Source organism: Sander vitreus, chromosome 9 (genome assembly GCF_031162955.1).
Source record: "Sander vitreus isolate 19-12246 chromosome 9, sanVit1, whole genome shotgun sequence".
NCBI lineage: Eukaryota > Metazoa > Chordata > Actinopteri > Perciformes > Percidae > Sander > Sander vitreus.
The window spans coordinates 11,069,416-11,081,823 of record NC_135863.1 but is presented as its reverse complement, the minus strand read 5'-3'; the positions used below and the strand labels follow the sequence as shown (position 1 = coordinate 11,081,823).

Here is a 12,408-nt window from a genome sequence, read left to right as displayed (position 1 = left end):
CAGAAGAAAAAAGAAAAAGAAAACAAGTGTTATACTGGGTTAGTCTTTAAGTAGTCTCGCATTGCCAGACCTTCCTTCACAGCGCTGCAGAGGAGGAAGCAACGGTATCTCTGCAAAATAGCCTTGGGAAGGAACTTGTTTTGGTGGAACACGTGTACGTTCAAAGGTTGTTTCAGTCGAGCAACAAAAAAAAATCTGATTAGACAGATAGTGTAGCTAGTTGTCTGAATTTACCCTGCAGAGATCTGAGGAGCAGTTAACCATAGTTCTCATAAATCAACCGGAGTTTAAAATGGCAACACAAAGAAAGCAAAAGGTGTTGGACATCCGGCCGAAAATGAAAGACATTGTCGATTTAGACTAGTCTTTGAGGGATTTATATGGTCAATTCACCTACACCACAAAGACGAATTTGACTCTAGTGGTATTTAAACATGCATATATTTTGGGTTCATCTGTTGAGGTTTAAGATTTCTGCTACTAAGCTTTCTTACACCACACCAATACAACAGAAATGAATGGAATTTAATTTGTGATGCTCAAGGCATAAAAAATACATTTAAAAACTCAACAATATGTTTTTGCAGAGACAATGTCCCATTTACCATAGACCTTACTGACAACTGGCTATGTTTATCTACTGACAGGGAAACCGTGAAAGTTTAGTGTTATTGTCTTCCATTAAAGATTCCACTTTCTGAGAAAGAATTAAGGTCAGAATCTCGTTTCTATCCTACTTAAACGTGAACTGATTTCTACTCGTTTTAATCAAAGTAATCTTATTTTCAATTAGGAAGAGATTTTACCCTCCTTAGCTTACCAGACACTCTAGGAGGCGAGCAGGCCGAGAGATTATGATGAGGATCTTCCTCACCAGCTGGATGATGACGGATACCTCCTCGCTTTCAGAACGCTCGTAGGCCTGCAAAACAGCATGAGAGCAGGGGCGAAAACATTTTTCAAGTTTATTTATGCAACCAACTGGCTCATCACAAAAACATTTTTTTTGAAAGAGATCATGAAATGTCTAATCAAATATGTTGCTATGTAAAACTTCCTCTAGTTTCTGCACACTATGTTGCACCGTGGAAGTATATTAAAATATAATTCCTAAAAATGAAATTGTTAACAGATGTTTTTAATATAAAGGCATATAAAGGCAAATAAAAGTGGGAAAAGGGGAAAATGGCAATTCTGATGTTGCCACATTTGAGTTGTGGAATAAAAGATGGCATGTATGCATCATGGATAATCTATAATTTCCATTTAAAAAAAATCCAATATACTTCATCAATAAGACATTACTGTGTATTTCTATGAAGCTAATGAAATGTTAAAAACTTGGTGTGCAAAAATTATGTAAACCTCCTTTGTCATCAGGGCTTAGTTGTGTTAGTGGAAAATAATTTATCAAAAGGAGGGCACACATAGCGCCACTTCCTCCACCGCTGAAAAAAAGATTGTAGCAGAAGAACGGCTTCGTACTGAAACAGGAAATATATCAATATTGCTTTGTGTTCAAAGCAGATGGGTATGGCAATATGTACAATATGAAAACAGACACAGCCTGACAGAAATGCGTCAGAGAAGACAGCACTTTAAACCAAGAGGAATTATTAGAATAATCACTGGGTGGGTGGGTCTCAATGAATCATCCCCTGTCTTACTTGTAGACTGGCGTGACAGTTAGCACTAGTGAAACACTGGTTGCATGGTATACTATGCATTTGTGTCCAAGTCATATGCCTGTACAGCCTGGAACATAAGATTGATACTACTCTTATCTGTTAAATATAAAGCTACAGTCAGTAGCCAGTTAGCTTAGCTTAGGAAAAAAGCTGAAAACGGGGAAACCGCTATCTTGGCTCTGTCCAGGAAACAAAATACATGCATCTCTAAAAGGCCAGACTATTCCTTTAACTTTCTCCAAAGTTCCCAATGGTTGGGAGAACCATGGTCTGTTACTTACATGTAAGTTTGTGCGTTATCCTCTCACCCTCTGGTCATGCCAGACCCACAATCCAATGTGAATGTCACAATGTGGAAGTGTGAGAATAACAGTCTTGTTACTAGAAAGTCACAAGGCCAATACAGCCGTGTGTCCTACTATTGAAAATACAGACTCCTCACATGCTCACCAAGTCTTAAGTCAGTTCGGAGAATCTGTTTAAAGTGGTAAACCATGTTAGTGTTTCTGTGCTACAATTCCCGGAGATCGATCTTCTTTTTTTTGCAATTTTCTCTTGATGAAGTTCCTGTAGGTGACGCTCTTCACAGTTCATGGTAACAAGATAAAAGTTATTCTGCTTATTACAAACTGTCTGATGTAAAGGTCAAACAGTAAAGCTGCTGCACACTTGAAAACATTCACCTGAGGTAACAGGCATGTTGGCTATGACCGGAGGTTGACAAATAAATTAAAATCTCCTGTACGCTGTGCAAATGTTTTTCATAAAGCTACTTTTGTTGCAAAGATCAGGAGGCAGTGCAAGAGGGTCTTTTTGTTCAATCTTTGCTGCCAAACGCACAAAATGGGTAACTTTCTGTACACCAGAGGACATTTCCCAGACAGGAGCTACCAGAGTGTTTAAAACAAAAATGTAGCAGCTTTTACAAACTGAAGTATCAACTACATACATTAAACCATAAATTAAGAGTCACAGAGAATTTAGATGACTGAAAATGTAATTTCATCCTTGAAACTGTTACTTTTTAACAAGGTTTTGTGTGTGTGAGAGAGAGAGAGGGAGAGAGAGAGAGAGAGAGAGAGAGAGAGAGAGAGAGAGAGAGAGAGAGAGAGAGAGAGAGTGACAGCATTTGTTCCACTGTATGGGAACAGAATTATCAGTTCAGCTGGAGGTACAGCGAGTCGGCCATGCCTTCTGTCTGACAGCAGGAACAGGAAAAGAGGTTGCTATAGAAACTAACATTTTATCACAACAGATAAGATCTGTGACAACAGCACCTCTCACCATCGCTGACAATTTCCACAACCAAATTTATTGTGTGTGCTTTTCTGTTGCTATCAGACAGTTATTGAGTGACGTGCCCATTTACCCCGGCTCGATCAATCCTTCATCACATCAGAGCTTTATGTTCACATGTAGTAGCTCATCAGCTGATGCTTAAAGCTGCAGTATACAATTAAATTATATTTTCTTGCAACTATCGAAGCCATTTTGACCCATATCATTTCTACTTCAGTCCTGCTGGACCCAAATCAGCTGGCTGTTTCCCCACCTCGTGAAGCAGCTTCTCTAGCTTCTCCTGCAGCTCAGCAAAGTAGCGGGAGGTAACCAGGCCTGTCTGGGACTTGTCCAGACAGTCTCTAACCAGCTCGACCAACTGGTGCTGGATGAAGCCCAGCACCCCGTCAGCCAACGGGAGGGAGCTGTCTGGAGAGCAGTGGGTGATAATCTCAAACAAGCGCTCCTCCATCTGGGCCGTGGCCTGCAAGGAGGACAAGCACACAAACATACAGTTAAGGCATTTAAAAAGGCCAGTAATTATGATTTGTACTCTCTGCAGCACCAAATGTCCACAATACTTCTGTGGGTGGAGTCATATGGATGTTGATCATTACCAGTGATTCAACAGTCAAGACACCTGCTGAGATTTGTGGCTTTCAAAACTCAGCCTGAGTTTCCATTCTATACTCCGTTTATAGTTTAAGTTTCAAGACACTTCAGATTTCACTACTTTTTTTTCTTAAGGTAAGACAACACTGAAAAAAGAGCAATGTACAGTTTCTTTGCTACATGAATAATCTACAGTTTTCTGGAGTGTACCTTTGGAAAACGTTCTCTGTAAACATGGTTCATCATGACAATCTCATTATCAAAGGAGACACTGGATCGCCCGGGGCTGCAAAAGACAAACATCAACACATTAGTACTGTATATTTTAATTGATCAAATGCATTTAGATTTTTACCAATACATGATTGAATACAATTCTCCACTAAGCTAGGATGGGGTGTGAAAGTGGTTATGTCATCGAGGTTATTTAGAGAGGACCAAAAGTCGATTCAGTTCAGCCCACCCAAACATACACCCAAACACTTCACCATCATAGTTTGGGTTTGACTGAATGAGGTCAACATCTACACTTGTATTCTTGATCTCAACCTGTCAAAAAGCAATATTGTGAGCCAACATTCTATTTCAGTAGCTCTTAAGGACCAGTGTGTGGGATTTAGGGAGCATCTATTGGCAGAAATGGAATATAATATTTATTATTATTATTATTATTATTATTATTATTATTATTATTATTATTATGTTTTCATTAATGTATAATCACCTGAAACTAAGACTTGTGTTTTCGTTAGCTTAAATGGACCCTTTATATCAACATAGGTAGCGGGTCCTCTTCCAAAGGGCCTGCCACGTTGCACCGCCATTGTTCTACAGTAGCCCAGAACGGACAAACCAAAACCTCTAGAGAGGGCCATTCACGTTTTGACGTTACCTGAAGGCCACCTTAGGTTCTACTACACACTTGGAAAGGGAGGGATGAGAGAAGGGGTATTCAGTTGGTTGCAATCTGCAACCTCACTGCTAGATGCCACTAAATCCTACAAACGGGTCATTTAAGGTGGTAAAGCTACAATTGGAGTGATTTCACTACTCCACTAATGGTTTTGATGTTTCTACACTGAAAGAGGTTTCTTCTGGCCAAACAGTGTGAATCATCAACATCACTCTATTAGTCATTTACTGCAACACCACCTCAGTATTTAGGCCGATGAGACGGTGTATTTTTACAAAAACATCTTGCTTGATGAAGCTTCAAACAGAACAGATGGAGGGAACATCACATGCAAACAGGCTCCCTAAGCCATTTTTTTTGTCATGAAAGACACCTCTGTTAGACTGGATGGCTGCTGCCCAACACACATCTCACAGCTCACCGAGGCTCTCTGCATCTGCCCCCAACCCAACTGTTCGACTACAGTTCAGCAGTTAGATCCCTGAGGCGCTCTGTTAGCTAGCATGCCCACGCACGGCACACCATTGTGCCAGAACACAGAGCACTCCGGCATCGTACAAACAGCGCAGAGCAGAGCCAACAGACATGTGTCGGAGGCCCTTTAGACGCCAAATGCTGTGTTTGCTTGTAAATTTGTCTTGGTCATACCGATACAGAGACATGTTGACATATGACAGTCTACCAGTACATAATGACACCAAGGACCTTATGAACAGTGCAAAACATGCAATCACTGTCCAATGTTAATCCCTCAGGAAGAATTACTGCATTTAATCTGTATAAAATATTAATTTCATTTGTTTAATGACAGGCCAAGAAACAATAAAAAAACAAATGTTTAGACTTGGTTCAGATTGGGTTGTACAACAAGTGGATTTCATGGGAAAATACATAATATATATGTGGTGAACACAAGTTTAACCCACTAACTTCGCCCATCTCAGAGTGGATCTATGGGGTAAGAATAGACACATTAAAAAAGGTCAAATTCATTTGTGGCTATCCCACACTTAAGACCAACATTTAAGAAAGATGTAATAATCAAAATCTTTGATATATTGAACAATAATTATCTTGTAAGCTTTTTCCTAAAACAAATATATAAATAATATGTAGCATTATAGAAGGCAACAAGACTCATTCCAATGCGAGATGATGTCAGGTTTAGCTACCTGAGGCTCCGAGAACGTGGTCGTATGACCGTTGACGGCCGCCCATCCTCGTCGGTCATGCTGTCTGTGCTGCGGAAGTGTTTGAAGAGGAAGTGCAGCTCATCTTGAGTCGGCTGGTAGGGAAGCTGGTGAAGACGCTCCTGGGAGGATGAGGAGGACTGCAGCCACAAAGAGGGATCCAGCAGTCAAGGAAATGATTTAATTTCTAGATTCAACACATTAAACTCTTCACATTCATCAGCTGGTATTTTTTCGCCAAAACACAAGCCACGTTTATCAACTCTTCAGCCAACCTGAGAGAATTCTTTGGATAATTACACGAGTGATAATGACAGTTGCTCATGTAAATTCTGAGGGACACCACACTGCAATGTTTATACTGGGCCTTTATATCTTGTGTAGTCAGTTTAATACAGATCGGCTGCTAGTACCTAACTGATGTCACAGGGATGCCTTTTCATTGGCATCACTCTTTTTGGCTCCTGCATTTACAACATAAAATGAATGATGTTATAATTTATTTATGTTCAATCACTCCATATAACATTTTTAAACCAGCATTTGGCTGATTCAAATAATTCACTTACATATTCATATTTACTTTCTAGTTTATGACAACAGCAGCATAGTGCACTCTGCGCCAGCAAGAAGCCAACATAAGCCCCACCAACCAACTGATAATACACCTGCGGAGGATTTAAATGAGACACACAAACTTAGCTGGTGTATGAATTTAGAATAGCAGTCAAAGAGGAAAGATGAACTTAATACCTCTTCAGCCAATAATTAAAGCATTTCTTCCAGTAATGGCGTAAACAATAATGAGGCCTACAGAGGCATCGTTATTTGTAGAAACAAGTTATTTTCAATGTCTACTGAGGCGCTGAGTAAACTCTTTTGAAACTAAACAGGACATGGTGTACGTTGCCTGCAATCTGTTCAATTTTGCGGCCCACGAGTCCTGAACAGAAGGGGGCCAGAGGGACGGCATCTGTGAAGTCTCTTTCTAATTCCTTAGTATAAAGAGGGCACTGAGAGCCACTGAAGAGCCCTATTGTCCCCACTGACCTCTGGGCCTGCGCTGGGTCTCCCCCAGAAACGTTCTTATAATAGCTGCACATGGCAGACTTTCACCACAGATTCATTCTGTAAACGAATACAATTAAAGTAAAATATTTGAAATATGTATTCTTCTTTTTGAAAGGATTTGGAGTGACTAACAGTCAGTAAATGTCTGGTCCGAAAAACATTTCTAAAATATATCCTGCATATTTTGAGATTTATTCTCCCCAAAAAGCTTCAAGTAAGCTAGGAAATCAGCTTTTCAAATACTGAACAAAAACATCAGATTTAAGGCCATGTTAAAAGAATTACCACAGCTGATGTTAATAAAGAAATAAAAAATATTTACTCTGTAAATTGTTAATGTGACAAATATGTGATGTTGTGAGGTTTTGATGAAAAGCTTGTCATAAAATAATATCACTTTAAGTATTCAATCCAATAACTAAAACAGCGCACAGACTATGTGCAATACCTCTAACACCGAGTTCCACAGACTGAGAGAATGACTAATTAGCAGATGATGGAGGAAAACAATTAGCGATTTGTCATTTTGGGCTTGGCATTCACCGTCCCTTATTGCATAAACGAATGTGCTATTTGGGCTGAGGGAGGTGTTAGAATTGCCTGGCCGACATCTATCGACCGGGGAGGAGGGTGACATGTTTTGGGGATGACTTACCGAGACAGTGGAGCTCGGCGGGTTGGTTCCATAGCCAGACGAGGGGAGGGATGCCAGGGACCATCTCCGGCCCTCAGCTCTGAGAGAAATGGACATGCATGTTACATAAGCCTCAGTAGCTTTGGTTTAGTTAGCATTTCATATGTAAAACTCCTTACATAACAGGCGGCGGAGGAGTCCTGTGACTACGAGAGCATGAAATTAATGTCCTTTTATCCAAATCATATACAACAGGGTTCTCTGTGTCCTCACTTGATTCAAAGCAGTACCCTAAGCAAGCTATACCTTAATATAAAAGAGACCTTTTTTCTATGTGTGAAAAAAATATATAAAACACAAGCTTTAAAAAGCTAACAGACATGGTGCAAGAATATTAAAAGAAGCTACCTGTCGGCACGAGCCAAGTGACTGAGATCACGACAGCAATAGGGAGAAAGAGAAAAGCAAAAGAAAGAGTTTCAGTGGGTTTTGGGAATCTTGCGCAAGTGATCCTGTGACCCCTGGCATTCAGCTGAGGGATTAGTACTGACATCGTTGCCTTCCTTGCCAGTTTTCATTTACCCAGATACAAGGAGTAGCAAGCAAAGTAAATTAATTTGAGGACATAGTTTACATAACGGAAACAAATCTTCACTTCACTCAACGCATGACCAGAGAAAGGAGCTTCTCTCCAGTTTGGAGCAACACCATAAGTGAAGTGAAAAACAACAGCTAAAGGTTATGTGTTATAACATTTGGCATGCTGTTTGCAAGCAGAGGAAATAATGAAGTTATTACACAAGGAAAATCACAAGGTTGAATGAAAGCTCAAACAGCGCCATAACATTTAGAATTATATCTATTTGCTGTTAAAGACTGAAAGAGCAACATCTTAAAAGAGTGTTGTTAAATAGACCCGGACAACTTCACAATGTTGTTTTAAAGACCGCTTCAATAAATTAAAGCCTCAATAAGCCTTAAAAGGCTGTACATGCATCTTAACAACTGTTTATCCACAATTACCTACTCTGATTATCTCTCTTATGAGTTCAGTTTGGTTATTCATTTCAACTGAAGAGCCTCATTAGGCTAAACACTGACATATAAAATGAATCAAGAGAACCAGATTTCAAGCAGCAATGACCAGGGTTGTTGATTGTTCTACAAGAAATTCAGTCGTTATTACTGCACAGCACTACAGATGGCGGATGCCTGTTAACTTAGTGCTTATTGTCCTCAGCACAATAGATTATCATACGGTAATACATTTGCTTGTAGAATTAGACGTGAATGCATTAGTATGTCCAAAGATAGGACTGTGAATGTTTTTGGTCTTTGATCTTGATTGTAAGCTACCGCGTTATCTGCTTTACACCAATTTTCTCAGGTGTGTCGTTTTTCTTTCTTGTTCCCATTGTATTTATGGAGGAAGCACCTGAACTGCGCAGGAGTTTTTAACGACTGTTCTTGGGTGTCTTCAAGGTGCACTTGTAGCTTACACATGCCTGGAGCGAGACAAGCGTGTTGCCATGGGAACCAGGTTGAATGATGTGTGAGTGGGCTTCAGGGGTACCCTCTATCTAACTGCACTCATCCTGCTGAGGGGGAGTTGGCTGGCGGTAGGGGGGTGTGAATGCTCCAGCCTCAGTCACCTTGCTGCTGTTTCTCTCTAGCTTCCACACTGTTTGCCTCTGTTGCCAATCCCACAGGAAACCTTTAGAGATGTTACACACCAACCAGACGGCCAACCGTCGGCAGAAAAGGCAGTCAGACTGATCAGTCGGGTCCCAGAGGTCCAAAAAAAATGCCTCGAAACACACTGATGCGACGCCGACTTGAGCGTACGCTCTGCGCGTGCGCAAAACGTAATACGTCTCCATAGCAGCAGGCGATGCTTATAGGACGAACGCGTCACGTGGGTCTTTTTTCTTCGGAAATTCACAGCCAGACTGTCATGGCGGCTTGTTCAGAATACGATCTCACATTGTACTAAAATAGTTCACCGAAACGTGTTTCTGAAAACATTTTAAGCGAGAAATAGGCCGTCAAGTTGCTGAATCTGTCTTCATTTCAGATCGACAAAAGTCAGTTTGAAAGATTTGTCAGATTTTGAGAGGCTCATCCGCTAGCCATTTCCGGGTGAGTCCTGACTGCCCTGTCGCTGTCAGGTCGGCCAAAATAAAGGCCGACAGCTCCTACGACGGATGACGGCACGGAACACACCAAACAGACTCGAGTCACTGACCTCACCAGACTGTCCGACGGCCGATAATCGGGTTAGATAATCCTTAGAGTGTGATTACACATTAGATTTATTTAATTTTAGATTTATTTTTTTTTTGGGTTCACGTGGTCATATTATAACAATCAATTGCTTTTTTAAACAAGAGCCGCATTGACTCGGGAATCAAAACTGACTGTAGACCCTGTACTTTTATTAACTACTTCCCTGAAAATGTATTTTGACTTATAAATAACTAAATGGCAGCCAGTACTTCCAGTTTATGATATCCTCACTCTCTTTGTACTCGTTCGCTCACTCATAAGCACTTTGGGGTAAAAAAAACAAACCAAGTGCTGCTGTTGGTTGAAAATTGCATTTGAACTCCAGAATTTTGCAAAATACCAAAAGAAAGTCTTCAGTTACAATACTTTTAAGAAACTCTTTGTAAGGTAATACTTAGGCTATATAATAATATTTTTTTTGAAATATTTAAAAAATAATTTCCAAGAAGCTTATGCATTTAATTTATAGGGGAAATAAAAAATTACAGGGAAACTAGAGATACTGTTTAATTGATACATTTCCAAATAATTAATTCCATACAATGTGTAACCTAGAGCTCTTTTGTCAGTGCAAGGCACAGGCAAGCTTACAGTTCACCATCTATGAAAAATAAAGTTTTATGAATATATATGAAAACTTGCTTTTAAACAGAGATTTTCTTCAAAGGTTCATATTCACCCTACAGTTAGTACCAAATTACATATATAGATATATAGATATATATCTCCAAGAAAATTTATTTTAATTTTAAAAATAAATTATTTCGATCAAATCCCCCCCCCCTCCCTTGCGATTCCTTAGAGGTAACAAAACAAATATATCCTTCCATGGGGGGGGGGGGAAGATTCAAGCGAGCAGTGCTGACATACCTTCGGGCAAATGGAAAGTTGAGGCAGGTACTGGTCGACACATTTCGAGGGCTGTCTAGAGGGCTGCTCGCAGCTGAAAGAGGAAAGACAAAGTTAATACCGGTACGATTCACATCTGTAACAATAAACTCAGGAAAATAGAACAGAGAAGAACCACGGTTGCTATTACAAGTGGAGATGTTCCAGAAATGATGACATCATGTCTATGCAGGAACCCTCAATCACCGCAAAACCTCAGACGGGTCCGATATATCATCTTGGTATTACTTTTCCAAACATTACAGCGCCGATCTACAAATAGTCTTGATTCAGAGGGAAGCCTCATCCAGTTTGGTCTCATCAGAGTCTAGAAGCCTAGGTGGTGGTGGTGGAGTACCAATTCGGACAAAAGAGAGACCCAATTAGAGCCTGACTGCACTCTATGATTAGATAATCCTCAGCATGATTGAGTTTAAAACAGAGCACATCCACATACAGTTGGTATGAGGAGCTCTTGAGAAAAACGCTTTTCATAGAGTGCAGCTGCTTCATAGCATTAAGGTGCTGTACACATTAAAGTTTCTAACACAGTGTCCTTTAGCAACATCAAGTAGTGCAGATGGTTGGTCTATGTGTTCTGCAGAGGCTGAGCCAGGGTTGAGTGATAATGGTTGTATACACAATTTTCAATATTCTGATCCCAATTAGGTCCGTATCAAATACTGATACTGATCTGGACTGATAATCATATTTACTGTAGCAATATCTCAATCTGTTTTTAAACAGTATGGACATTAGGGCTGCGCAATTAATCGCAATTTTATCGAAATCGCAATACGGACTAGTGCAATATCCTAATCGCAGGGGGGCGCAATATTTGTTAAAGGCAAAATATGTGTCAAACCATTCTGAATGAAGTATTGTGGTGCTGCAGAGACGTCCCGGCCTACAAATCCTATCCTACAGACTACAGAAAACATCTTTGTTTGGTACAGATCCTCGCAAAAATCACACTATAAAATCATTTTAAATTTTTCAAGATTTAATATTAGTCAATGAAAATGAGAATAATGACACAAACATGATCATTCCCTTCAATATCGTAAATCCTATTGCAATCGCAATATCAGTCAAAATAATCACAATTAGATATTTTCCTCATATCGTGCAGCCCTAATGGACATGCAGAAGAGCACGGATGAGTCCATTCTGCTGAGATTAAGTAACAAGAGCTTGCTAGATGACACTGCGGCTGAAGTAGAGCCAACGTCAATACTAACATGTTTTTTTGCAGCAGCGCACCTGTTGGGACATGTTGGGATTTAAAGGATACTAAAAGTTGCAGTAGATCTTACCAGTGTGGAGTGAGAGCGGGGAGAGAGGCCGGGACAGTGTGGGTGACGGCGTCCCGACACCGAGGCTCTTCCTGTTGCTGCTGCGACAGCTGGAGCACAAACAGGAAAAAAGAGAGAAGTCAACAGACTGCCAACCTCATCCCTCATCTGCATCTCGTATAACTATTTGTATGAAAATGTCTCTGTGGTAGTTTTCATGAGCCATGAGCCAATTAAAATCTGTTTTAACACAACAGAGGAATTTATTACCAACGGTTAAGATGAATGATAAGACCTGGTGTGTTCCTTTAAACTGAGTGTAATCATTTTAGTTTATCCACCTATGATTACATGTTTGACTCATGCAGTGCTTTAATCAGCATGTGTTATATGTGAGTGTGTGTTTCTGTGTATTGAGCAGCAGCTTTCGGACACAAAAGACATTTTATGACATTGTAACACTTGGCAGATAAGTTTGTTTAATTTCAGAATTTCATTGTATTTTAATTTAGTTACCATTTAGTTTATTTTGTGCAGTTTGTTTTATTTTAGT

The 12,408-nt window shown here is 40.0% G+C and overlaps 1 protein-coding gene across 1 annotated transcript in view; it reads right to left on the bottom strand.

Annotated features, from left to right (window-relative positions):
- mast3b (microtubule associated serine/threonine kinase 3b) overlaps positions 1-12,408 on the bottom strand; it is a 28,239-nt gene that overhangs the window by 12,511 nt on the left and 3,320 nt on the right. The window contains exons 2-8 of the mRNA XM_078258738.1: positions 11,877-11,965; positions 10,543-10,615; positions 7,408-7,486; positions 5,664-5,821; positions 3,789-3,864; positions 3,241-3,450; positions 821-922 (exon numbers count right to left, since the gene is read on the bottom strand). Coding sequence (XP_078114864.1) covers positions 821-922; positions 3,241-3,450; positions 3,789-3,864; positions 5,664-5,821; positions 7,408-7,486; positions 10,543-10,615; positions 11,877-11,965 — 787 coding nt within the window. The remainder of the gene's footprint in view (positions 1-820; positions 923-3,240; positions 3,451-3,788; positions 3,865-5,663; positions 5,822-7,407; positions 7,487-10,542; positions 10,616-11,876; positions 11,966-12,408) is intronic.